Below are 27,789 nucleotides of genomic sequence, written 5' to 3' on the forward strand. Positions count from 1 at the left end.
GCATTGTATTTCCTTGTGTCTGTAGGAACAGGGCTGATGTCTGGACGCGTCCAGGACAACCTGAAGGTTCTGGTCAACAGCTCGTTCAGCCACAGCCTGCTGGAGGCCAGCTTCAGCGGCCTGGAGACCCTGAGCCTCACGGAGGACCGGGTCCAGGCCAGAGCCAGCTACAAGGTGGAGGCGTCCGGCCCCGTGGGTCTGCGCGCCTCGCTCTCCTACTCGGCCAAATCCACGTCCGCCGAAGACGAGGTGACCGGAGACGGAGCCCTGGAGGCGTCGGTGGGAGCGGGCGGGCTGTCGGCCGACGGCAGCTACACCCACAGCTACGCCCTGCGTCCGCACGCCCGGAGAGGGAGAGGGGAGTCGGCGCTGCGCCTGACCTCCCCGCTCGGAGAGATGACCAACACCGTACAGGTATGATGATCAACACTGTACAGGTGTAGATAGAGATGACCAACACTGTACAGGTGTAGATAGAGATGACCAACACTGTACAGGTGTAGATAGAGAATAGAGATGACCAACACTCTACAGGTGTAGATAGAGATGACCAACACTCTACAGGTGTAGATAGAGATGACCAACACTGTACAGGTGTAGATAGAGATGACCAATACTGTACAGGTGTAGAGATGACCAACACTGTACAGGTGTAGATAGAGATGACCAACACTGTACAGGTGTAGATAGAGATGACCAACACTGTACAGGTGTAGATAGAGATGACCAACACTGTACAGGTGTAGAGATAACCAACACTGTACAGGTGTAGATAGAGATGACCAACACTGTACAGGTGTAGATAGAGATGACCAACACTGTACAGGTGTAGATAGAGATGACCAACACTGTAAAATATATATTTCTCCATCCAGGGAGTGTACTATCAGTAAATATATAATATAGTATATATTTCTCCATCCAGGGAGTGTACTATCAGTAAATATATAATATAGTATATATTTCTCCATCCAGGGAGTGTACTATCAGTAAATATATAATATAGTATATATTTCTCCATCCAGGGAGTGTACTATCAGTAAATATATAATATAGTATATATTTCTCCATCCAGGGAGTGTACTATCAGTAAATATATAATATAGTATATATTTCTCCATCCAGGGAGTGTACTATCAGTAAATATATAATACAGTATATATTTTTCCATCCAGGGCGTCTACGAGAACGCAGAGCTGTCCATCGTGTCCCAGACCAGCGCTCTGGCCGACGCCCTCAGACACGTGGCGGAGCTGAAGGTCAAAGACGCCCAGCTGACGCTGAAGTGCAGCGCGGCCGCCGCGGGACTGGGAGGAGCCTCCCTGCAGAACAAGGTAGTCTAAACCCTAAACTCTAACCGCAGACGGGCCTGGGAGGAGCCTAACCCTAAACCCTAAAACCTAACCCTTAAACCCTAAACCCTAAACCCTAACCCCTAAACCCTAACCGCGGGCGGGCCTGGGAGGAGCCTAACCCTAAACCCTAAAACCTAACCCTTAAACCCTAAACCCTAAACCCTAAACCCTAACCGCGGGCGGGCCTGGGAGGAGCCTAACCCTAAACCCTAACCCCTATATCCTAAACCCTAAACCCTAACCGCGGGCCTGGGAGGAGCCTCGCTGCAAAACAAGGTAATCTAAACCCTCTCTCTAGGTCGTCCTCAGACGAGCCCTCCATTGTCGCTTCCAGTCATCCTGGTTCTCCATACATCTGGCCAGTTCTTCCAGTCATCCTGGTTCTCCATACATCTGACCAGTTCTTCCAGTCATCCCAGGTGGTTCTCCATACATCTGGCCAGTTCTTCCAGTCATCCTGGTTCTCCATACATCTGGCCAGTTCTTCCAGTCATCCCAGGTGGTTCTCCATACATCTGGCCAGTTCTTCCAGTCATCCTGGTTCTCCATACATCTGGCCAGTTCTTCCAGTCATCCTGGTTCTCCATACATCTGACCAGTTCTTCCAGTCATCCTGGTTCTCCATACATCTGGCCAGTTCTTCCAGTCATCCTGGTTCTCCACCAGTTCTTCCAGTCATCCTGGTTCTCCATACATCTGGCCAGTTCTTCCAGTCATCCCAGGTGGTTCTCCATACATCTGGCCAGTTCTTCCAGTCATCCCAGGTGGTTCTCCATACATCTGACCAGTTCTTCCAGTCATCCTGGTTCTCCATACATCTGACCAGTTCTTCCAGTCATCCTGGTTCTCCATACATCTGGCCAGTTCTTCCAGACATCCCTGGTGGTTCTCCATACATCTGACCAGTTCTTCCAGTCATCCCTGGTGGTTCTCCATACATCTGACCAGTTCTTCCAGTCATCCTGGTTCTCCATACATCTGGCCAGTTCTTCCAGTCATCCTGGTTCTCCATACATCTGACCAGTTCTTCCAGTCATCCTGGTTCTCCATACATCTGGCCAGTTCTTCCAGTCATCCTGGTTCTCCATACATCTGACCAGTTCTTCCAGTCATCCTGGTTCTCCATACATCTGGCCAGTTCTTCCAGTCATCCTGGTTCTCCATACATCTGACCAGTTCTTCCAGTCATCCTGGTTCTCCATACATCTGGCCAGTTCTTCCAGTCATCCTGGTTCTCCATACATCTGACCAGTTCTTCCAGTCATCCTGGTTCTCCATACATCTGGCCAGTTCTTCCAGTCATCCTGGTTCTCCATACATCTGACCAGTTCTTCCAGTCATCCTGGTTCTCCATACATCTGACCAGTTCTTCCAGTCATCCTGGTTCTCCATACATCTGACCAGTTCTTCCAGTCATCCCAGATGGTTCTCCATACATCTGGCCAGTTCTTCCAGTCATCCTGGTTCTCCATACATCTGGCCAGTTCTTCCAGTCATCCTGGTTCTCCAATCTCCATACATCCGGCCAGTTTGTTGGTGCTTTGCGCTCCTGCATCGCTCTTGAGTATAAGGTGGTGCTGGGCGTGTTGTAATGTTGTTTCTCTATCATTAAAGGTGGAGCTGGGTGTGTTGTAATGTTGTTTCTCTATCATTAAAGGTGGAGCTGGGCGTGTTGTAATGTTGTATCTCTATCATTAAAGGTGGAGCTGGGCGTGTCGGCCCAGATGGCCGTCCTCAGGGTGGAGTCCCAGGCTGACGACGACACCAACAGGCTGTACTCGCTGCTCACGGGCTCCCTGAACACGGACGGCCTGGAGGTCAACTCGGAGGGTTCGCTGACCTTCGCCGCGGGCCGCGGCTTGCACAAGGCCTCGCTGAGCGTGGCCCGCGGGACCGGCCTGCTCGCCAGCGCCACCAACAGCATCCAGTGCAGCCCCGTGACTTTCGAGAGCGTCTTGGACGCCGTGGTGGACGCCAGCGGGGCGTCACTGTCCTCCAAGTCCAAAGCCATGGCCGAGGAGAGCCGCGGAGAGCTGGAGGTGGAGGGGAGACTGACGGCCTCCGAGGCCTCTCTGAACGCAGTCCTGAAGGGGTGCGTTGATCTGGAGGCATGCTCAGAAAACACACTGGATAGCAGTGGTCCGGGGACCACCAGGGGTCCACCGGGGACCACCAGTGGCCCTATAACTATACACCTATATGCGCCAGGGACCACCTTCAGCCCTATATATACACCTATATGCGCCAGGGACCACCTTCAGCCCTATAACTATACACCTATATGCGCCAGGGACCACCTTCAGCCCTATAACTATACACCTATATGCGCCAGGGACCACCTTCAGCCCTATATATACATTTTTGGCCATTTAATTCTTTGGCCAAAATGGCCAATCTACAAGCTCACAATGTGTCGCATCGCGGCGCATTGTGAGCTTGTAGATTGGCCATTTTCAAATGATTTTTATACATTGAAAAACTTGTGAAATGGGACATTCTTTATAATGAGTCATTTTCTTTTCACAGACAATCTGCTGAATGTTAACAGTTCAGTTATTTTTTAGGTGCAAACAATATTAAGATTTTCTTTTTTTTAATGTCACAATCCCTTCAAATGAATAACATGACCTCTGGTTTATTTCCAGGTACGCGCATGACGCCAGCACCAGAAACACTCTGGACGTGCTCCTGAACCGGAGGGCTCTGACCGCCAGCGCCAACGCCATGGGCTCGCTGCGGCAGATGAAGACGGAGAACAGCCAAACGCTGACGGTCACGCTGTGGACGCTGGCACTGCGCTCCAAGACGGACAACTACATCTGTGAGGACGTCTACTACAAACACGACATCAAGGTCAACGTCAAACCCTTCGTGGCGTCTCTGGACGTCACCAACGACCTGAAGCTGTACAATGCCGACCTCAACAACGAAGGACACCTGAAGGTGGAGCCCGTCAAGGTCGACCTGACGGGAAGCGTAAAAGGATCCTACGGAGACGCGCAGGAAGTCAAACACACCTACGAGATCAAGTACGACGAGCTGGCCGGCTCGGTGAAATGGAGCACGTCCGCCAGCCTCCTGGAAGCCCAGCTGAGTCACAGCTGTGAGCTGGAGTTTGCCGGTCTTTCCTCTAAGTCCATGTGTGAGGCGCGGGTGAACTCGGAGCCGCTGGTCGTGGACGGCTCGCTGCGCACCGCGGCGCAGCCGTTCAGCCTCAGCGTGGACGGCATCGTCAACGGGAACGGACAGGTGGAGCTGTACGGGAAGCACGTCGGACAAGCCTTCAGTAAACTGCTGCTGAAGGTGGAGCCTCTGGCTCTGGCGTTCTCTCACGACTACAGGGTGTCCACCGTACACACGCTGCAGGACGGCGAGACGTCCGTGTACGTGGACAACAAGCTGGACGGCCTCCTGACGCCCAGCGAACAGTCGCTGACCTGGAAGAACAAGAACAACCTGAACGACCACGCCTACAGCCAAGACGTGGCCCTCTACAACGACCCCGAGAAGACGGGAGCGGAGTTCACGGCCGCGCTGCTGACCAACCTGTTCAGCCGGTTGGGCGCGGCCCGAGAGAAGAGGGCGGAGCCCGAGAAGCAGGAGTTCAATGTCGCCGGTTTCCTCAAGTACGACAAGAGCGGCGACTGTCACATCGTGGAGCTGCCGTTCGTCGAGAGCCTGCCGCTGGCGTTCGAACAGCTCAAGAGCGCCCTCGTCAGCGCCCTGGAGTCACTGCAGGACTTCATCAACGGCCTCGACATGAACGACTTGATGAGCCGCTTCCGAGCCGCACTGGACGAGCTGCCCGCGCAGGTGCGCCACCTCCTGGCGCGGCTGGACATGGACAGCAGGGTGAGCAAGGCCAAAGAGACGCTGGCGTATCTGATGGAGGAGTTCTCCGTGACGATGGAGGACTTGGAGCTCGCCATGGAGGATCTGAGAGCTCGCTTGGAGACCGCGCTGACGGAGCTCGCCGTCCGAGTCCGAGAGCTCATCCTGAAGGCCAAGGACTACGTGGAGAGCGGAGAGTACGCCCGCGCCGTGTCCTCCGTCCTCTCCGACATCGGACAGGAGCTCCGGGACTTTGACGAGAGGTATCGCATCAGGGACTCTCTGGTCAAACTGATCGCCGCCGCCCAGGACATCGTGGGCCAGATGGACGTTCAGAAGCTGGCAGAGAGCGGCGTCACGTGGCTTCAGGACGGCGTCAAGGAAAACATCGTGCAAACGCTGAGCGACTTCAAAGAGGCCGTGTACGGCTTCGACGTGGTCGCGTTCTTCCACGATCTGCGCGATCAGATCCTTTCCTTTGATTGGACCGTGTACTTTGAGGAGTTATCCTATCACGTGCCCACCTCAGAGATCGCGGGAGTTGTTGAGTCAATGAAAGATGTGGTGGTGAACTGGATCGAAGAGTACGAGATCCCCAACAAACTCAACGCGGTGTACTTCTACCTCAGAGACCTAGTCGTCAAATACGATCTGGATCAAAAGTTTAAAGATCTGTTGGACCAAGCGGTGGTTCTGATCAAAGAATTCAAAGTGGAGGAGACTGTGCAGGCCGTGGCGGACGCCTTGAGATCCATAAACTTTGAACTTGCCTTTGACAAAATCATAGGATTCGTGGATTACGTGACGGATCAACTGAAAGCAATCGATTTCAAGCACAGTGTGGACGAACTCAACGAAAGGATTTCATCCGCCCTGAAGTCCATGAAGGACTTTGACTACAACTCGTTCGTCGACCACGCCAACGAGAAGATTGCTGAGCTGACAAACGATATCAACGAGCAGATTAAGACGTACGAGCTCGTTGAGAAGCTGGAGGCCATGAGGGAATTCGTCAGGGAGATCCAGACGGCCGTGGTCAACTACATCGAGAAGCTTAAAGACACCAAGGTGGCTGAACTGGTCAGGAGGCTCAACGCCATGCTGGACACCACAGCCTACAGCGACATCAAGATGAAGGCCCAGGAGATGCTGGAGGACATGAGGCAGAGGATCGTCCAGATGGACATCAGAGACGAGATGCGCGTCTACCTCGGCAGGGCCAGCGAGTCCTACACCAACATCGTGGCGTACGTTTCCCTTCAGCTGGACAACCTGATGGAAGAGATCCGCAGTCTGAAGGACCACGAGATGGTGGACCAGGTCAAGGCGGCCATCGGTGGCGTTCTGGAGGCGCTGAAGACAGCCGAGCTGGAGTTCCAGAGCTTCACCGTCCCTCTCACTGACCTGGCTGTCCCAGCCTTCACCATCAACCTGAACTCACTGCAGGACATCAGCATCCCGGCTCAGATTCACGTCCCTGAGTTCACCATCCTGGGTTCCTACACCATACCTGCCTTCACCGTAGACTTTGAAGCCATGAAAGCAAAGATAATTGAGGCCGTCGACTACCTCCGAGAGCTGGAAATTACCATGCCTGAACCAGATGAAATCTTCGGGGAACTAAGAGCTCTCTATCTAAGTATCGACATACCAGATTTCACCTTCCCTGAAATAACGCTGACGGAAATCAAGTTCCCAGCCATCAACGTCCCAAAATTAAACCTGGAGAACTTTGAAATCACCATGCTTCCCATTCCAGATATAAAGCTGCCCCAGATTCCCAGTGACGTTTGTATTCCACTTTTTGGCAAACTCCACGGCCAGTTTAGGGTGAACTCTCCTCATTACATGCTTCTAACGACGGCGTCGTTCGAGAACTCCACCACGGCGCCCAAGAACCAGCAGTTCACCGCCACCCTCACCTCTCAGGCCAAGTCCACGGTCGAGTTCCTCGATCATTCTTTGGACGCCACGGCTCGCATCGAAGCTCCCAGAATGAAGAAGCTTCTGTTCACGGAGACGGTGAAAGCCTCACACGCAGCGCTGGAGGTTGACCACGCGGGCTCACTGACCATCGCCGGCTCCTCGGCCGAAGCTACGGCGAAGACCACTGCCAAAGTTACCACCCCGATTTACTCGGCTAACCTCGTCAACAACCTAGCTTTTATACTGAGTACTGGAGCATCTGCGGCTACGCGAACGGCTCGGGCAGAGCCCAGGGCAAGTTTGATATCTGCGACCATGGACACGATCTACAACCACGACTTGAACATCCCGTCGGCCGGAACGTCCAGTCAAGCGGCCCTGACTCAAAATGTCGCGGCCAAGATCGAATCTGGCACAGTTTCTCTAACCGTTGGAACTGATGGCAATGGAAAGTTGTCCATCCGGGACTACGCGGATGAGGGCACGCACAAGAGCAATCTGGAATTCACCGTCAACTCTGGCACTGCCAAGCTGACCTTCGAAGGAGACACGGACAGCATGGCCTTGAAGTCAAAGCAAAGATTAAATGCTGAGTCGGTCATCTTAAGCCACATTACCGTTGAAGCCCGAGCCGAGACCGAAGCTCCGTTTGTCAGGAGCAGCGTGGTGGTTTTGAACGGAGAGGCTCACGTCGGAGACCTGAGAGTCGCAGTGACGGCCTCACACAACGCCGAACTCACCGGGAGGCTGAGCGGATCCGTTTCGAACACCTTTGAGTTCCTGGCCCGTCCGTTTGAGCTGGTGTTGGACTCCAGGAACAAAGGGAACTCCAAGATCCTCTTGCCACTCAAGCTCACCGGCAAGGTGGACCTGCAACACGACTACGGTGTTGTTCTCAACTCGGAGAGGCAGCGCGCTGGTTGGCTGGCCGTGGCCAGATTCAACCAATACAAGTACAGTCACAACATCGTCACGGAAAACAACGAGCAGGAAACGTTCCTCCACGCAGCAGGAAACGGAGAGGCTAACCTGGAGTTCCTGACGGTTCCCCTCACTGTGCCCGAGATCACGGTGCCTTTCCTGGACACGACCACGCCCGAGGTGAAAGAGTTCTCCTTCTGGGAACACGCCGGCCTCCGAGACCTGCTGACCACTCCGCAGCAGTCGTTTGACATGAACATGAAGCTCCATTACCACAAGAACCCCGACGTGCACACGTTCGACTTGGACCTGGAGCCGTTCTACAAAGCCATTGACCACAACGCCCTGGTCCTCCGTGGCCAGTTTGAAGAATGCAGAGACGCGGTCGTGGCGCTTCTGAAAGACTCTTACGACCAAGCGAGGGTGCAGTACGTCAAGCACAAGATGGACACGTCTGGTCAGCCGCCTCGAATCTTTACCGTGCCGGGATACAGAGTCCCCGTCCTGAACATGGAGGTGTCGGCCTTCAGCGCTGAGCTGCCCGCCTTCAACTACTTTGTTCCCAAAGAGGTGAGTCTTTGTTTAGAACCTGTGTTGAACTTTAAAAATGGTTTAAAACTGCTCTTTAAAGATGGAGTGCCGTGATTTTGTTCCACCCTAAAACATGATCATCAGGTCTTATTGCTATATAAGGAGGTATAATTTTTTCAAAAAAGTGTACAGTATTTGTTAAAATGTTGTTTTTATGTGGACACGCCCCCCACTGAAGCCGCACCCACAGCTCTAGTTGCATGATAAAGGGGGAGGGGTTAGGGGAGGGGCTGATAGTGTGATGTCACTATATTACTGTTTATTTCATTGGCCCGTTTGACTGTCAAGGGTTCAGCCTCCAGGAAGAAAACCTAAATACAAAGTTAATACACCATTGCACATAAAAACGACCCCAGGGTGTCTAATGAAGTACTGTCACCTCATAGACACATGAAAAACTGGAAAAATATACAAAAATGGTGGCACTGCCCCTTTAATATTTGTTCTTGCTTTAGGTGAGCACTTCCAGCTTCTTTAATCCTACTATAAATGCACCACGTCTCTGTGTGTGTGTGTGTGTGTGTGTGTGTGTGTGCGTGCGCGCGCGCGTGCGTGCGTGCGTGCGTGCGTGTGTGTGTGTACGGTTATAATGCACGTAACTCGAGACCGCCTTCACATTCGACACACTCGTTCCACGAGTAGGGGAGTGCAGTGCCCGGTATCGAGTCGGTCGGACCCACGGTTCTCCAGAACCACCACAAAAGGCTCTGCTCAGCCTCTGCCAGTGGGCCTAATCAGCCTAAATCCCCTCACCTGTGCAATTTCCAGCCTCTGCCTCAGCCAAATGATTGCCATGGCAACCCCACACCTGACAATTGATTACTTAACCACTCACTTTTCACAGTCAGTCAGTTTGCCCTCTTCAGACAAAGGCAGATCTCCATGTGGGACACAGACAGATACAGTCAGAGATCTCCATGTGGGACACAGACAGATACAGAGATCTCCATGTGGGACACAGACAGATACAGAGATCTCCATGTGGGACACAGACAGATACAGAGATCTCCATGTGGGACACAGACAGATACAGAGATCTCCATGTGGGACACAGACAGACAGATACAGAGATCTCCATGTGGGACACAGACAGACAGATACAGAGATCTCCATGTGGGACACAGACAGACAGATACAGAGATCTCCATGTGGGACACAGACAGACAGATACAGAGATCTCCATGTGGGACACAGACAGACAGATACAGAGATCTCCATGTGGGACACAGACAGACAGATACAGAGATCTCCATGTGGGACACAGACAGACAGATACAGAGATCTCCATGTGGGACACAGACAGACAGATACAGAGATCTCCATGTGGGACACAGACAGACAGATACAGAGATCTCCATGTGGGACACAGACAGACAGATACAGAGATCTCCATGTGGGACACAGACAGACAGATACAGAGATCTCCATGTGGGACACAGACAGACAGATACAGAGATCTCCATGTGGGACACAGACAGACAGATACAGAGACCTCCATGTGGGACACAGACAGATACAGATACAGAGATCTCCATGTGGGACACAGACAGACAGATACAGAGATCTCCATGTGGGACACAGACAGATACAGAGACCTCCATGTGGGACACAGACAGACAGATACAGAGATCTCCATGTGGGACACAGACAGACAGATACAGAGATCTCCATGTGGGACACAGACAGATAGATACAGAGATCTCCATGTGGGACACAGACAGATAGATACAGAGATCTCCATGTGGGACACAGACAGACAGATACAGAGATCTCCATGTGGGACACAGACAGATAGATACAGAGATCTCCATGTGGGACACAGACAGACAGATACAGAGATCTCCATGTGGGACACAGACAGACAGTTAAAACGGGTGCTGTGACAAGTTGACAACCGGTATTATTAGGTTCCCAAGTTGCATCGTTCTCCAGTAGGCCGGTGGCCGACGGGCACGTACAGGTCTACCAAATGGACCCTCACTGCTCGGTAATGTACAGGTCTAGTATCGGTAATAAGTGTATTATTTGTTAACCCTTTAGGTGAGCACGCCCAGCTTCAAGGTCCCGGCCATGGGCTTCTCAGTGCCGTCCTACACGTTGGTTCTTCCCTCTCTGGAGCTGCCCGTCGTCCACCTTCCCTCCTCGCTGAGCGAGGTGACGCTGCCGGCCTTCAGGCTGCCCGCCGCCATGAGCAGCGTGTCGCTCCCGGCCGTGGGCAACGCCACCGCCGACTTCTCCTTCAAGTCCAGCGTGGTGAGCGTGAGCGCCAGTGCCGGCCTCCACAACCAGTCCGACATCGTGGCGCGCTTTGCCGCCTCCTCGGCGTCCGTGTTCCAGATCCTGAACGGAAAGATTGAGGGCGGCGCCAGCCTGGCGAGGAAGAGAGGCGTGAAGCTGGCGTCCAGTGTGTCTCTGGAGCACCGCCATGTGGCGGCCAGCAGCGACTGCACCGTCAGCCTGACGCGGAGGAGCGCCGAGGCCTCCCTCACCAACGTGGCCAAAGTTCACCTGCCGTCCCTCGATGTGGAGTTCAACCAGGAGGTGGTGGGAAGCACCAAGACCAAGCCCAACCTCGGCTCCAAGCTGAGCCTCAAGTTCATGTTGAACAACATGGCCGCCGCGGGGAAAGGCAGCGTGGAGCACAGCCTGGCGTTGGAAGCGCTCACCTCCTCCCACGTCTCTCTGGAGACGTCCACCAAGGCCAAGACGGACATGACGATAGCGAACGCTTACGACGTCACCGGAGCTCTGCTCAACGAGGCCAACCTCTACCTCAACGCCAACGGCCTGCGTTCCACCGCGAAGACGGAGCTCAGCGGCAACGCAGACCGCCGCCCCGCGCAGGAGGAGGAGGCGAGGCGGAAACGACGCGCCGACAACAACGCCGACAACGTCTTCAGGTTCGCCTCCAGCGAGAACCTCGCCCTGGAGGCGTCGCTGCGCCGCGTGTACGCCACGCTGGATGCCACCAGCGAGAACGATCTGGGCTTCATCGCCACGAACGGAAAGCACGCGTTCAGGGCGACCCTGGAGTACGTTCCCCTGACCACGCTGAAGGCCACGGCCCACCTGGAGGCCGATCAGCACAGCGGCGGCCTGGCGCTTCACTGCGGCCTCCTTCAGGACGTCGAGCTGGACGTCTCCTGGGAGAAGCAGTCTCTGAGCTGGAGCGCCGAGGAGAGGCTGGGCTCCGCGGTGGTCCGCGCCTCGCGGCTCCTCCTCTCCAACGACCAGACCGAGGTCCGGCTGGACGCCACAGCCTCCCTGGAGGCTCACCTGGCCTTCCTGAAGTCCGCCAGGATCCCGCTGTACCAGAAGACCCTGTGGGACGTCCTCAAGTTGGACCAGGTCACCCACGCTGACAGGACGCAGGTACAGAGCTCATTTATCATTCCATTAAACTAACTAACCCGGTCCCTAACCCTAACTAAACTAACCCTAACTAAACTAACCCTAACTAAACTAACCCTAACCCACGCTGACAGGACGCAGGTACAGAGCTCATTAATCATTCCATTAAACTAACTAACCCGGTCCCTAACCCTAACCAAACTAACCCTAACTAAACTAACCTTAACCCACGCTGACAGGACGCAGGTACAGAGCTCATTTATCATTCCATTAAACTAACTAACCCGGTCCCTAACCCTAACTAAACTAACCCTGACTAAACTAACCCTAACCCACGCTGACAGGACGCAGGTACAGAGCTCATTTATCATTCCATTAAACTAACTAACCCGGTCCCTAACCCTAACTAAACTAACCCTGACTAAACTAACCCTAACCCACGCTGACAGGACGCAGGTACAGAGCTCATTTATCATTCCATTAAACTAACTAACCCGGTCCCTAACCCTAACTAAACTAACCCTAACCCTAACCCACCCACACTGACAGGACGCAGCATGCAACAAATACAACCTACAATATGTGGGTGAAACTAGGAACACAATAGCAGATAGACTAAACCAACATAGATATAATATAAATAATGCAAAAGAAACAACTTTATTAATTGTACAACACTTTATGACCCATGGTATTAGTGCCTTGGAAGTTTGTGGATTAGAATCTAATCAAACCTGGACAGAGGGAGAAAGGAGATATGCAGAGAAGCAGTGGATTTTAAAATTAAACACCACATTTCCCCAAGGCTTAAACAATACCAATCCAGTACAGGAAACAGGCTAGTAAACAAACCCTTAAATGCTAAACTTCTAAATTGCTCTTAATTAGGGCAGAGCCAGGACAATAGCAGAAACACAAAGCCATTCAGATTCAAAATCAGACCATCTTGGTCTGAGATTGACACTAATGGTCTTGATGGGTGGACTTAATCCCCTCAAAGGTAATCACACTTTAACCATTGACCTCAGAGGTAACTAGATTAAGCCAGACTAAAACTAAATATAAGATTGAGAAACTTTTAGTACTTCTAGTAAGACTAAAACTTAATTGCCCAGACTCTTCTTCAACAAAGATGGCGAAAGCAAACATTATTTGTTCGGTACTCATACAATAGTATGGTACAAAACACTGAAGTCCTTAAACCAGAAACCTAACTAAATTAACCCTAACCCTAACTAAACTAACCCTAACCCACCCACGCTGACAGGACGCAGGTACAGAGCTCATTTATCATTCCATTAAACTAACTAACCCGGTCCCTAACCCTAACTAAACTAACCCTAACTAAACTAACCCTAACCCACCCACGCTGACAGGACGCAGGTACAGAGCTCATTAATCATTCCATTAAACTAACTAACCCGGTCCCTAACCCTAACCAAACTAACCCTAACTAAACTAACCCTAACCCTAACTAAACTAACCCTAACTAAACTAACCCACGCTGACAGGACGCAGGTACAGAGCTCATTAATCATTCCATTAAACTAACTAACCCGGTCCCTAACCCTAACCAAACTAACCCTAACTAAACTAACCCTAACCCTAACTAAACTAACCCTAACTAAACTAACCCACGCTGACAGGACGCAGGTACAGAGCTCATTAATCATTCCATTAAACTAACTAACCGGGTCCCTAACCCTAACTAAACTAACCCATGCTGACAGGACGCAGGTACAGACTTCATTTCATTCCACTAAAACTATGGCAAAAATTATTCCTCGACCAGTGCCTTTTTTTCACTGAGGAAAACTCAAAGACCAGTCAGATTGCATGCTGTAAAGTAGCAGATCTACAAGCTCACAACGTGCTCACAACAAGATAGTTAGATCTGCTATTTTCAGCACACAACTAACTCTGAAATAAAGTCATTACAACACCTTCAAGGCCTGCGAAAATACGTTTTAGTCGACTCAATCATCTGTACATTTAGTTGACTAAAAATGTTATGATATTTAGTCGACACTAAAACATTTCAGATGACTGAAATATGACGCAAATATGACACAAAACGTCTACCGGTAACTAAAACTAAAGTATACATTTGCTGGCTGCCCGCAGGTCCTCAACGCGTCCACCAGCTTGGTCTACACCAAGAGCTCCGACGGCCTGGAGTTCTCCGTTCCGGTCACGCTGTTGGAGAACGGAGTGACCTTCAGCTTTCCAGAGGTCACCCTGGGCCTGCCCGGCTGGGCGAGAGACCTGGACGAGAGGGGAGAGAGAGACGGTCCCGAGGGGTTCGTTCTGCCTCGGGAGATCTCACTGCCAGCCTTCTATGTGCCGTTCACCAGCCTGAGGCTGGAGGCCTTTACCCTGGACCTGAAGAACATCAACGTCCCCAAGGTAGGGATATATATATACATATATACACATATATACATTATAATCACCAGCCTGAGGGTGGAGGCCTTTACCCTGGACCTGAAGAACATCAACGTCCCCAAGGTAGGGCTATATACATATATACACATATATACATTATAATCACCAGCCTGAGGCTGGAGGCCTTTACCCTGGACCTGAAGAACATCAATGTCCCTAAGGTAGGGATATATACATATATATACATATATATATACATTATATTCACCACAACATAACTCAGCAGCCAGATTACTGACCAACTCCAGAAGGCGTGACCACATTACCCCTGTCCTCGCCTCCCTCCACTGGCTGCCTGTTCATTGTCTCCACCAGGCCGAAGGCATGGTGAGAGAGTATGTTTTGCACTCCGTCCGCGTGTGTGTCCGTCCGTGTGTCCTTCCGTCCGTCCGTTACCAGCTAATCTCCGGCACCGTTAACCCGGTCGATGCCAAACTTTGCACACACACTCCCTAGATGCCAACGATGAACCTCTGCCCCGCATTTTCCAGAACGGCCTGTTATAGCGCCACCATGAGGCAGCTTTTCACATTTGTTACCTAAAACTGCACCGATCTGCGTGAAACGTTGCATGCACACTCCCTAGAGGCCAAGGACAAACCTTTGACCTGCATTTTCCGCATCTGCCTTTTATAGCGCCACCAGGAGGCCGACTTTTGTAAAACACATTTTTGGATATTACTCCTCCAGATTCTGTCCAACAATCTCACAAATCGTTACACAGTATCTCTATGGTCATGTGCTCAAGTCGGATCTGTCCGATATTTCATATTCCACCCTAATTGGCTATAATTGCCTTTCACAGTTTGCAAGATTGCCCCGTTTTGAACAAAAGCCTCAAATCATCAACACAGCATGCAATTTACGTGAAATCTTTCACACATTTTCTTACTAGGCTGAGGAATATATCCCACCCTTTTCACATTGGCCTGTTATAGCGCCACCAACAGGTTGATTTTTGCAAAACAGGTTGATTGGAACAAAATGCCTCAAATCATCCAATTGCCATACAAGGCAAACATGTTTATATTACTACTAAACATTTTGCCAAACATCTCACACAGTCCTATCCTCCTGGTGGAGACCTGTGCCCAGAAGGGCACTTTTTCTAGTTTTAGGATTGATTTTACATTTTTAATTACCATTTGTAAGGCACTACATGGCTTGGCCCCCATCTATATAAAATACATAAACCCACTTGTTCATGATGGCTTTTACTTGAATTATTGATCGTTTTATTTTGTGTTCACCTGTTTAACAACTATTGTTGTTAAACTATTCTACTGCACTGCATTTTATCCTGTATTGGAAAGCACTTTGTAACATTGTTTTAAAAAGTGCTTTATAAATAAAGTTTATTATTATTATTATTATTATTATTATTATTATTATCACACATTGATCACACTGATTAATATTTATAGACTATAATCACAAGGTAGGTAACAATGCATCAACACAAGCAATTATGTTTCTGCTCATTTTAGATTTCGGACACACATTTTCCTTTGATCCTAAAAAGAATCAATTAATCGACTAATCGATCAATGAGGTTATCAACTGTCAATGAATGAATGGATGGATGGATGGATGGATGGATGGATGGATTGATGGGTGGGTGGGTGGATGGATGGATGGGTGGGTGGGTGGATGAATGGATGGGTGGGTGGGTGGATGGATGGGTGGGTGGGTGGCTGAATGGATGGGTGGGTGGGTGGATGGATGGATGGATGGGTGGATGGATGGATGGATGGGTGGGTGGGTGAATGAATGAATGAATGAATGAATGCATGCATGCATGCATGCATGAATGAATGAATGCATGCATGCATGAATGAATGAATGAATGAATGAATGAGTGCATGCATGCATGAATGAATGAATGAATGAATGAATGAATGCATGCATGCATGAATGAATGAATGAATGAATTAATGCATGAATGAATGAATGAATGAATGAATGCATGAATGAATGAATGAATGAATGAATGAATGCATGAATGAATGAATGAATGAATGCATGAATGCATGAATGCATGAATGAATGAATGAATGAATGCATGCATGCATGAATGAATGAATGAATGAATGAATGAATGAATGAATGAATGAATGCATGAATGCATGAATGAACCCTTTGCATTAATTTTCCATCCTTCTACCTCAAGGTGATTTCCACTGCAGCGTTCGATGTCACCCTCCCCGGGATGCCCTCCATGTCCGTCCCGAGTTACGACATCGATACGGAGTTCCTGAGAGGGAAAATGTCCTTCCTGGCGTTGAAGACACCTCGACATGACGTGACCGTGTCCTCCTTCAGCGTCCCCACCTCCTTCAGCCTGGGAGACTTCACTGTGGACCTGCAGGTAAGACCAATGTCCTCCTTCAGCGTCCCCACCTCCTTCAGCCTGGGAGACTTCACTGTGGACCTGCAGGTAAGACCAATGGGTTAGGGTCCCTTTTAAAGGGTTAGGGTCCCTTCTAAAGGGCCTTGCAAACGTGAAGCGAGGAACGCAGGCGTTGTTGTCTGGATCAACGACAGGTCTCCTCCAGGTCTGTTGAAGAGGGTCTGGAACAACGACAGGTCTCCTCCAGGTCTGTTGAAGAGGGTCTGGATCAACGACAGGTCTCCTCCAGGTCTGTTGAAGAGGGTCTGGAACAACGACAGGTCTCCTCCAGGTCTGTTGAAGAGGGTCTGGAACAACGACAGGTCTCCTCCAGGTCTGTTGAAGAGGGTCTGGATCAACGACAGGTCTCCTCCAGGTCTGTTGAAGAGGGTCTGGAACAACGACAGGTCTCCTCCAGGTCTGTTGAAGAGGGCCTGGAACAACGACAGGTCTCCTCCAGGTCTGTTGAAGAGGGTCTGGAACAACGACAGGTCTCCTCCAGGTCTGTTGAAGAGGGTCTGGAACAACGACAGGTCTCCTCCAGGTCTGTTGAAGAGGGTCTGGATCAACGACAGGTCTCCTCCAGGTCTGTTGAAGAGGGTCTGGAACAACGACAGGTCTCCTCCAGGTCTGTTGAAGAGGGTCTGGAACAACGACAGGTCTCCTCCAGGTCTGTTGAAGAGGGTCTGGATCAACGACAGGTCTCCTCCAGGTCTGTTGAAGAGGGTCTGGAACAACGACAGGTCTCCTCCAGGTCTGTTGAAGAGGGTCTGGATCAACGACAGGTCTCCTCCAGGTCTGTTGAAGAGGGTCTGGAACAACGACAGGTCTCCTCCAGGTCTGTTGAAGAGGGTCTGGAACAACGACAGGTCTCCTCCAGGTCTGTTGAAGAGGGTCTGGATCAACGACAGGTCTCCTCTAGGTCTGTTGAAGAGGGTCTGGAACAACGACAGGTCTCCTCCAGGTCTGTTGAAGAGGGTCTGGATCAACAACAGGTCTCCTCCAGGTCTGTTGAAGAGGGTCTGGATCAACGACAGGTCTCCTCCAGGTCTGTTGAAGAGGGTCTGGAACAACGACAGGTCTCCTCCAGGTCTGTTGAAGAGGGTCTGGAACAACAACAGGTCTCCTCCAGGTCTGTTGAAGAGGGTCTGGATCAACGACAGGTCTCCTCCAGGTCTGTTGAAGAGGGGCGCGACAACGCAAACGTAAAAAAAAAGCGAAACAGAATCCAGGTCTGGTGAGTCGGGCGTGTGCACGTAACGAGCACGCGCGCAACAAATTCACGGGACCGCGCTCACGTAAATACGCTTGCGTACACCTCCACACACCTCTACACACCTCTACACACCTCTACACACCTCCACACGCCTCCACACACCTCCACACACCTCCACAACCCACACCACACAGCCTTCAGCCTGGGAGACATCACAGTGTATCTGCAGGTAGGACTACTGACACACACACCACACCTCCAGAACATCAAACGTAATAACCGTGACTGTCTATCTGCAGGAGATCGTCAGACACCTGTCGGACGTAGAGATCCCGACCATCACCATCCCAGAGCAGAAGGTGGAGATCCCGGCGATGTCCTTCAAGCTGCCGGCCAGCCTGTTCATCCCAGCCTTCGGCTCTCTCTCTGCCACCGTCTCCGTCTCTACGCCCGTCTACAACGTCACCTCCACCGCCGGCCTGGAGAACAAGGACTCCAGCCTGGTCAGCTCTCTGAAGTCCATCTGCACGTCCACTATGATCTTCATGGAGTACGACCTCCAAGGTGAGTCCATCTGCACCTCCACTATGATCTTCATGGAGTACGACCTCCAAGGTGAGTCCATCTGCACCTCCACCATGATCTTCATGGAGTATGACCTCCAAGGTGAGTCCATCTGCACCTCCACTATGATCTTCATGGAGTATGACCTCCAAGGTGAGTCCATCTGCACCTCCACCATGATCTTCATGGAGTATGACCTCCAAGGTGAGTCCATCTGCACCTCCACTATGATCTTCATGGAGTACGACCTCCAAGGTGAGTCCACCCTCACCCTGTTGGTCACTGTACGACCTCCAAGTTAAGTCCACCCTCACCATGTTGGTCACTGTACGACCTCCAAGGTAAGTCCACCCTCACCCTGTTGGTCACTGTACGACCTCCAAGGTAAGTCCACCCTAACCCTGTTGGTCACTGTATGACCTCTAAGGTCAGAGGTCACTGTTCACAAACTGTAGTAAACAGTAGTTCTTTAATCACATCAAACTAAAGCACATTAATTTATACCAAAGTTCTGTTGAAAACAAACGACCGAAGCATAAGCAGGTCAACACATCTCCACACACCTCTACACACCTCTACACACCTCCACACACCTCCACCCACCTCCTCACTCCAAGGTGAGTCCATCTGCATAAGCAGTGTCAACACATCACATTAACAAGATTATTGCTTTTAATGCTTTTAATGTGTCTCTACAGCCTCATCCACGCTTGGTTTTAATGCTTTTAGTGTTTCATGTATCTTTTAATATTTTTAATGTTCACTATGTTTTTTCAGCCTCATCAACGCTGGGTTTCGACGATGGAATCACCAGCTTCGTCGGGAAGATCAACCTCATTCACAGTGACGTCAACGTTGACTGGCAGCATGTCTTTGCACAAAACTCCAGGTTAGTGTTGTGTAGTTTAGTTAAACTCCAGGTTAGTGTTATGTAGTTTAGTTAAACTCCAGGTTAGTGTTGTGTAGTTTAGTTGAAATGAAATGAAATGAAATGAAATGAAATGAAATGAAATGAAATCTATATTTACCCAGGGTATCTGGGCTAAGCTCAAGAACTTGTTTCCAGCCAGGCCCTGCTCATAGAACACATTTCATCGTAGTGGTTGATGCCTTGTTCAAGGGCATTTCAGCGGTGGTAATTTTAACGTGTCGGACGGCTGGTTCGAACTGGGAACCTTCCGGTATCTAGACCGCGCCGCTATCCGTTCGGCCACCGCTGCCACAGTTAAACTCCAGGTTAGTGTTATGTAGTTTAGTTAAACTCCAGGTTAGTGTTATGTAGTTTAGTTAAACTCCAGGTTAGTGTTATGTAGTTTAGTTAAACTCCAGGTTAGTGTTATGTAGTTTAGTTAAACTCCAGGTTAGTGTTATGTAGTTTAGTTAAACTACAGGTTAGTGTTGTGTAGTTTAGTTAAACTCCAGGTTAGTGTTGTGTAGTTTAGTTAAACTCCAGGTTAGTGTTGTGTAGTTTAGTTAAACTCCAGGTTAGTGTTAGCAAGCAAGAACAACACATACATCACATTATAGAAATAGAACAACACATGGTGATACATCACATTATAGAAATAGAACACATGGTGATACATCACATTATAGAAATAGAACAACACATGGTGATACATCACATTATAGAAATAGAACAACACATGGTGATACATCACATTATAGAAATAGAACAACACATGGTGATACATCACATTATAGAAATAGAACAACACATGGTGATACATCACATTATAGAAATAGAACAACACATGGTGATACATCACATTATAGAAATAGAACAACACATGGTGATACATCACATTATAGAAATAGAACAACACATGGTGATACATCACATTATAGAAATAGAACAACACATGGTGATACATCACATACATAGAGATAGAACAACACATGGTGATACATCACATTATAGAAATAGAACAACACATGGTGATACATCACATACATAGAGATAGAACAACACATGGTGATACATCACATTATAGAAATAGAACAACACATGGTGATACATCACATACATAGAGATAGAACAACACATGGTGATACATCACATTATAGAAATAGAACAACACATGGTGATACAGCACATTATAGAAATAGAACAACACATGGTGATACATCACATTATAGAAATAGAACAACACTTGGTGATACATCACATTATAGAAATAGAACAACACATGGTGATACATCACATTATAGAAATAGAACAACACATGGTGATACATCACATTATAGAAATAGAACAACACATGGTGATACATCACATTATAGAAATAGAACAACACATGGTGATACATCACATTATAGAAATAGAACACATGGTGATACATCACATTATAGAAATAGAACACCACATGGTGATACATCACATACATAGAGATAGAACAACACATGGTGATACATCACATACATAGAGATAGAACAACACATGGTGATACATCACATTATAGAAATAGAACAACACATGGTGATACATCACATACATAGAGATAGAACAACACATGGTGATACATCACATTATTGAGTCTGTAGTTCTGACTGCAATGTGTCGTTCATTCCATATAGTTTAGATGGTAACAAGACAACTCACCCCTTTTGCCACTTTTGGTGAGTTGTCAGGACAACTCACCCCGGACGTCCGGACAACTCACCAGGGGTGAGATGTCTTCACTTTCGGGGGTGAGATGTCTTCACTTTCGGCCACTTTCGGGGTGAGTTGTCTTCACTTTCGGGGTGAGTTGTCTTCACTTTCGGCCACTTTCGGGGTGAGTTGTCTTCACTTTCGGGGTGAGTTGTCTGACTGAATATGTAGCCTTTGAGCTCTTTTATATACTTTACTGAACTAATGGTGACATAGTTCCTATTGGATATTGAAGTAGTCTATTTTCAGAACTTTACAACAACAACAACAATTTCTACAATAATATATAAGTATAATTAAGTCAAGGCATGATAGCACAGTCACAATATAGGCTACAGATGTAAATATATTTATGACACAGTAAAATGTCGAAAATGAGTGCTATTCCCCTTTAAGTATGTCAAGGTCAAATTCATACATTTAATAAACCTTACAAATACAAACATTATTGTTTGTAGGCTACCCAGTAGCCTACCCATATGATTAGATGAATGTGCAACATTGTTTCCATCTTCCAAGCATATTCCTGCCAAAATGGATATCTTAAATTGTTGAAAATGTCTTTAAACCTCTGATTCCACTCATTTCCTTGTATAATCTGAATGATTTATCCCATTTATCCTATATATAATCTAGATTCATTCAACCTTATCTTCCTGAATTAAAGTGTGTGTGTGTGTGTGGCTGAATGGTTATATAAGGTCACTTGTAATTTCTCACATGCTAATGTATAACTAGCAGTAGCCATATCATCATCGTTGTTGGGGGGGGGGGGGGGGGGTCAATATTGCTTTGCTATTCAGATGTAATTCAGTCAGTATAAGTAGGCCTATTAGAACTGTGATTGATTGATCATGCGTCCGTTGGGAGTGCAGTCTAATTAGCAACTTTGTACATCCGTGAGACTCTGCCTTTGAAGCACAAACATTATCCACAAACGACCCCCCCCCCCCCTCAATGCTGCATAGAGAGAGAGACGCTCTACTCCTTACTTACAAGTGTTTCACCGGATTTTACTGTTAAATAAATAAATAATTAGCCGTGACTGCGCACGTCTGTAGGAACCGATAGTTAGATCCGAAATTGCATTAGGCCTACTGTAATGGGTGCCACGGAAAGTACAGACAACTCACCCCGCAATGTCAGAAAGTGAAGACAACTCACCGGGGTGAGTTGTCTTGACTTTCGGGGTGAGCTGTCCGTACTTTCTCGCCCAACTCGCCTCAGCGGAAAGTACAGACAACTCACCCCGACATGTCAGAAAGTGAAGACAACTCACCGGGGTGAGTTGTCCAGTATTCGTTTAGATTGGGAGTGAGTCTGCAGTTCTGACTGTAATGGGAAGTTCATTCCATATAGTTTAGATTGGGAGTGAGTCTGCAGTTCTGACTGCAATGTGAAGTTCATTCCATGGTTTAGATTGGGAGTGAGTCTGTAGTTCTGGCTGCAATCTCAAGTTCACTCCATAGTTTAGATTGGGAGTGAGTCTGCAGTTCTGACTGCAATGTGAAGTTCATTCCATAGTTTAGATTGGGAGTGAGTCTGCAGTTCTGGCTGCAATGGCAAGTTCACTCCATAGTTTAGATTGGGAGTGAGTCTGTAGTTCTGGCTGCAATGGCAAGTTCACTCCATAGTTTAGATTGGGAGTGAGTCTGCAGTTCTGACTGCAATGGGAAGTTCATTCCATAGTTTAGATTGGGAGTGAGTCTGCAGTTCTGACTGCAATGGGAAGTTCATTCCATAGTTTAGATTGGGAGTGAGTCTGTAGTTCTGACTGCAATGTGAAGTTCATTCCATAGTTTAGATTGGGAGTGAGTCTGTAGTTCTGACTGCAATGGGAAGTTCATTCCATAGTTTAGATTGGGAGTGAGTCTGTAGTTCTGACTGCAATGTGAAGTTTATTCCATAGTTTAGATTGGGAGTGAGTCTGTAGTTCTGACTGCAATGTGAAGTTCATTCCATAGTTTAGATTGGGAGTGAGTCTGTAGTTCTGACTGCAATGTGAAGTTCATTCCATAGTTTAGATTGAGAGTGAGTCTGTAGTTCTGACTGCAATGGGAAGTTCATTCCATTAGTTTAGCGAATGTACTTCCAGCTTCCCTGCGTCGGCTGATCTGAGCACGTGGGAGGGTTTGTAGGGTCTGATCAGACTTTGAAGATGGACGGGGTACCTGTGGTTGCTTTGTAGGCCAGAACGCAACATTACAGCTTTTAATCCTGGCAGCCTTTGACTCAAAGTGTTGCTCTGGGGTCCAGATTCTAAGGACCTCTTATCCCAAAACTCCTTCTTTGCCTTTTTTTTGTTTTACTATTTTGAAAACATTTAAAATAGTTCAACTAGCCGATCTACATCCACACATTGAGAGCTTGTAGATCTACATCCACACGCTGAGAGCTTGTAGATCTACATCCACACGCTGAGAGCTTGTAGATCAGCTATTTGAACTAAATAAGTGTATTAATAAGGTTAGGTTAGGTTAGGGCTAGGTAAGGTTTAATGATAAGGAGTTAGGTTAGGCCTGGGTAAGGTTTAATAATAAGGAGTTAGGTTAGGCCTAGGTAAGGTTTAATAATAAGGAGTTAGGTTAGGGCTAGGTAAGGTTTAATGATAAGGAGTTAGGTTAGGCCTAGGTAAGGTTTAATAATAAGGAGTTAGGTTAGGCCTAGGTAAGGTTTAATAATAAGGAGTTAGGTTAGGCCTAGGTAAGGTTTAATAATAAGGAGTTAGGTTAGGGCTAGGTAAGGTTTAATAATAAGGAGTTAGGTTAGGGCTAGGTAAGGTTTAATAATAAGGAGTTAGGTTAGGGCTAGGTAAGGTTTATTAATAAGGAGTTAGGTTAGGGCTAGGTAAGGTTTAATAATAAGGAGTTAGGTTAGGGCTAGGTAAGGTTTAATAATAAGGAGTTAGGTTAGGCCTAGGTAAGGTTTAATAATAAGGAGTTAGGTTAGGGCTAGGTAAGGTTTAATAATAAGGAGTTAGGTTAGGGCTAGGTAAGGTTTAATAATAAGGAGTTAGGTTAGGCCTAGGTAAGGTTTAATAATAAGGAGTTAGGTTAGGCCTAGGTAAGGTTTAATAATAAGGAGTTAGGTTAGGGCTAGGTAAGGTTTAATAATAAGGAGTTAGGTTAGGCCTAGGTAAGGTTTATTGATGAGGAGTTAGGTTAGGCCTAGGTAAGGTTTAATAATAAGGAGTTAAGTTAGGCCTAGGTAAGGTTTAATAATAAGGAGTTAGGTTAGGCCTAGGTAAGGTTTAATAATAAGGAGTTATGTTAGGGCTAGGTAAGGTTTAATAATAAGGAGTTAGGTTAGGGCTAGGTAAGGTTTAATGATAAGGAGTTAGGTTAGGCCTAGGTAAGGTTTAATAATAAGGAGTTAGGTTAGGGCTAGGTAAGGTTTAATAATAAGGAGTTAGGTTAGGGCTAGGTAAGGTTTATTGATGAGGAGTTAGGTTAGGCCTAGGTAAGGTTTAATAATAAGGAGTTAGGTTAGGCCTAGGTAAGGTTTAATAATAAGGAGTTAGGTTAGGCCTAGGTAAGGTTTAATAATAAGGAGTTAGGTTAGGCCTAGGTAAGGTTTAATAATAAGGAGTTATGTTAGGGCTAGGTAAGGTTTAATAATAAGGAGTTAGGTTAGGGCTAGGTAAGGTTTAATAATAAGGAGTTAGGTTAGGGCTAGGTAAGGTTTATTGATGAGGAGTTAGGTTAGGCCTAGGTAAGGTTTAATAATAAGGAGTTAGGTTAGGCCTAGGTAAGGTTTAATAATAAGGAGTTAGGTTAGGCCTAGGTAAGGTTTAATAATAAGGAGTTAGGTTAGGCCTAGGTAAGGTTTAATAATAAGGAGTTAGGTTAGGCCTAGGTAAGGTTTAATAATAAGGAGTTAGGTTAGGCCTAGGTAAGGTTTAATAATAAGGAGTTATGTTAGGGCTAGGTAAGGTTTAATAATAAGGAGTTAGGTTAGGCCTAGGTAAGGTTTAATAATAAGGAGTTAGGTTAGGGCTAGGTAAGGTTTAATAATAATGAGTTAGGTTAGGGCTAGGTAAGGTTTATTGATGAGGAGTTAGGTTAGGGCTAGGTAAGGTTTAATAATAAGGAGTTAGGTTAGGGCTAGGTAAGGTTTAATAATAAGGAGTTAGGTTAGGGCTAGGTAAGGTTTAATAATAAGGAGTTAGGTTAGGCCTAGGTAAGGTTTAATAATAAGGAGTTAGGTTAGGCCTAGGTAAGGTTTAATAATAAGGAGTTAGGTTAGGCCTAGGTAAGGTTTAATAATAAGGAGTTAGGTTAGGCCTAGGTAAGGTTTAATAATAAGGAGTTAGGTTAGGCCTAGGTAAGGTTTAATAATAATGAGTTAGGTTAGGGCTAGGTAAGGTTTAATAATAATGAGTTAGGTTAGGGCTAGGTAAGGTTTATTGATGAGGAGTTAGGTTAGGGCTAGGTAAGGTTTAATAATAAGGAGTTAGGTTAGGCCTAGGTAAGGTTTAATAATAAGGAGTTAGGTTAGGCCTAGGTAAGGTTTAATAATAAGGAGTTAGGTTAGGCCTAGGTAAGGTTTAATAATAAGGAGTTAGGTTAGGCCTAGGTAAGGTTTAATAATAAGGAGTTAGGTTAGGGCTAGGTAAGGTTTAATAATAAGGAGTTAGGTTAGGGCTAAGTAAGGTTTAATAATAAGGAGTTAGGTTAGGCCTAGGTAAGGTTTAATAATAAGGAGTTAGGTTAGGGCTAGGTAAGGTTTAATAATAAGGAGTTAGGTTAGGCCTAGGTAAGGTTTATTGATGAGGAGTTAGGTTAGGCCTAGGTAAGGTTTAATAATGAGGAGTTAGGTTAGGCCTAGGTAAGGTTTATTGATGAGGAGTTAGGTTAGGGCTAGGTAAGGTTTAATAATAAGGAGTTAGGCTAGGCCTAGGTAAGGTTTAATAATAAGGAGTTAGGTTAGGCCTAGGTAAGGTTTATTGATGAGGAGTTAGGTTAGGCCTAGGTAAGGTTTAATAATAAGGAGTTAGGTTAGGCCTAGGTAAGGTTTATTGATGAGGAGTTAGGTTAGGGCTAGGTAAGGTTTAATAATAAGGAGTTAGGTTAGGCCTAGGTAAGGTTTAATAATAAGGAGTTATGTTAGGCCTAGGTAAGGTTTAATAATAAGGAGTTAGGTTAGGGCTAGGTAAGGTTTAATAATAAGGAGTTAGGTTAGGCCTAGGTAAGGTTTAATAATAAGGAGTTAGGTTAGGGCTAGGTAAGGTTTAATAATAAGGAGTTAGGTTAGGCCTAGGTAAGGTTTAATGATAAGGAGTTAGGTTAGGCCTAGGTAAGGTTTAATAATAAGGAGTTAGGTTAGGGCTAGGTAAGGTTTAATAATAAGGAGTTAGGTTAGGCCTAGGTAAGGTTTAATAATAAGGAGTTAGGTTAGGCCTAGGTAAGGTTTAATAATAAGGAGTTAGGTTAGGGCTAGGTAAGGTTTAATAATAAGGAGTTAGGTTAGGCCTAGGTAAGGTTTAATAATAAGGAGTTAGGTTAGGCCTAGGTAAGGTTTAATAATAAGGAGTTAGGTTAGGGCTAGGTAAGGTTTAATAATAAGGAGTTAGGTTAGGGCTAGGTAAGGTTTAATAATAAGGAGTTAGGTTAGGCCTAGGTAAGGTTTAATAATAAGGAGTTAGGTTAGGGCTAGGTAAGGTTTATTGATGAGGAGTTAGGTTAGGCCTAGGTAAGGTTTAATAATAAGGAGTTAGGTTAGGCCTAGGTAAGGTTTAATAATAAGGAGTTAGGTTAGGCCTAGGTAAGGTTTAATAATAAGGAGTTAGGTTAGGCCTAGGTAAGGTTTAATAATAAGGAGTTAGGTTAGGCCTAGGTAAGGTTTAATAATAAGGAGTTAGGTTAGGCCTAGGTAAGGTTTAATAATAAGGAGTTAGGTTAGGGCTAGGTAAGGTTTAATAATAAGGAGTTAGGTTAGGCCTAGGTAAGGTTTAATAATAAGGAGTTAGGTTAGGCCTAGGTAAGGTTTAATAATAAGGAGTTAGGTTAGGGCTAGGTAAGGTTTATTGATGAGGAGTTAGGTTAGGCCTAGGTAAGGTTTAATAATAAGGAGTTAGGTTAGGCCTAGGTAAGGTTTAATAATAAGGAGTTAGGTTAGGGCTAGGTAAGGTTTAATAATAAGGAGTTAGGTTAGGCCTAGGTAAGGTTTAATGATAAGGAGTTAGGTTAGGCCTAGGTAAGGTTTAATAATAAGGAGTTAGGTTAGGCCTAGGTAAGGTTTAATAATAAGGAGTTAGGTTAGGGCTAGGTAAGGTTTAATGATAAGGAGTTAGGTTAGGCCTAGGTAAGGTTTAATAATAAGGAGTTAGGTTAGGGCTAGGTAAGGTTTAATGATAAGGAGTTAGGTTAGGCCTAGGTAAGGTTTATTGATGAGGAGTTAGGTTAGGCCTAGGTAAGGTTTAATAATAAGGAGTTAGGTTAGGCCTAGGTAAGGTTTAATAATAAGGAGTTAGGTTAGGCCTAGGTAAGGTTTAATAATAAGGAGTTAGGTTAGGGCTAGGTAAGGTTTAATAATAAGGAGTTAGGTT

At 47.0% G+C, this 27,789-nt stretch overlaps 1 protein-coding gene across 1 annotated transcript in view; it reads left to right on the forward strand.

The window, feature by feature from the left end:
- apoba (apolipoprotein Ba) overlaps window positions 1-27,789 on the forward strand; it is a gene marked incomplete at its 5' end in the record, with an annotated part of 89,779 nt that overhangs the window by 53,374 nt on the left and 8,616 nt on the right. The window contains 9 exons of the mRNA XM_079531960.1: window positions 26-414; window positions 1,176-1,334; window positions 3,056-3,447; window positions 4,001-8,603; window positions 10,665-11,996; window positions 14,100-14,381; window positions 16,591-16,857; window positions 18,325-18,589; window positions 19,367-19,478. Coding sequence (XP_079388086.1) covers window positions 26-414; window positions 1,176-1,334; window positions 3,056-3,447; window positions 4,001-8,603; window positions 10,665-11,996; window positions 14,100-14,381; window positions 16,591-16,857; window positions 18,325-18,589; window positions 19,367-19,478 — 7,801 coding nt within the window. The remainder of the gene's footprint in view (window positions 1-25; window positions 415-1,175; window positions 1,335-3,055; window positions 3,448-4,000; window positions 8,604-10,664; window positions 11,997-14,099; window positions 14,382-16,590; window positions 16,858-18,324; window positions 18,590-19,366; window positions 19,479-27,789) is intronic.

The sequence above is a fragment of the Electrona antarctica genome (genome assembly GCF_951216825.1).
Source record: "Electrona antarctica genome assembly, contig: scaffold_57, whole genome shotgun sequence".
NCBI classification, from domain to species: Eukaryota; Metazoa; Chordata; class Actinopteri; order Myctophiformes; family Myctophidae; genus Electrona; species Electrona antarctica.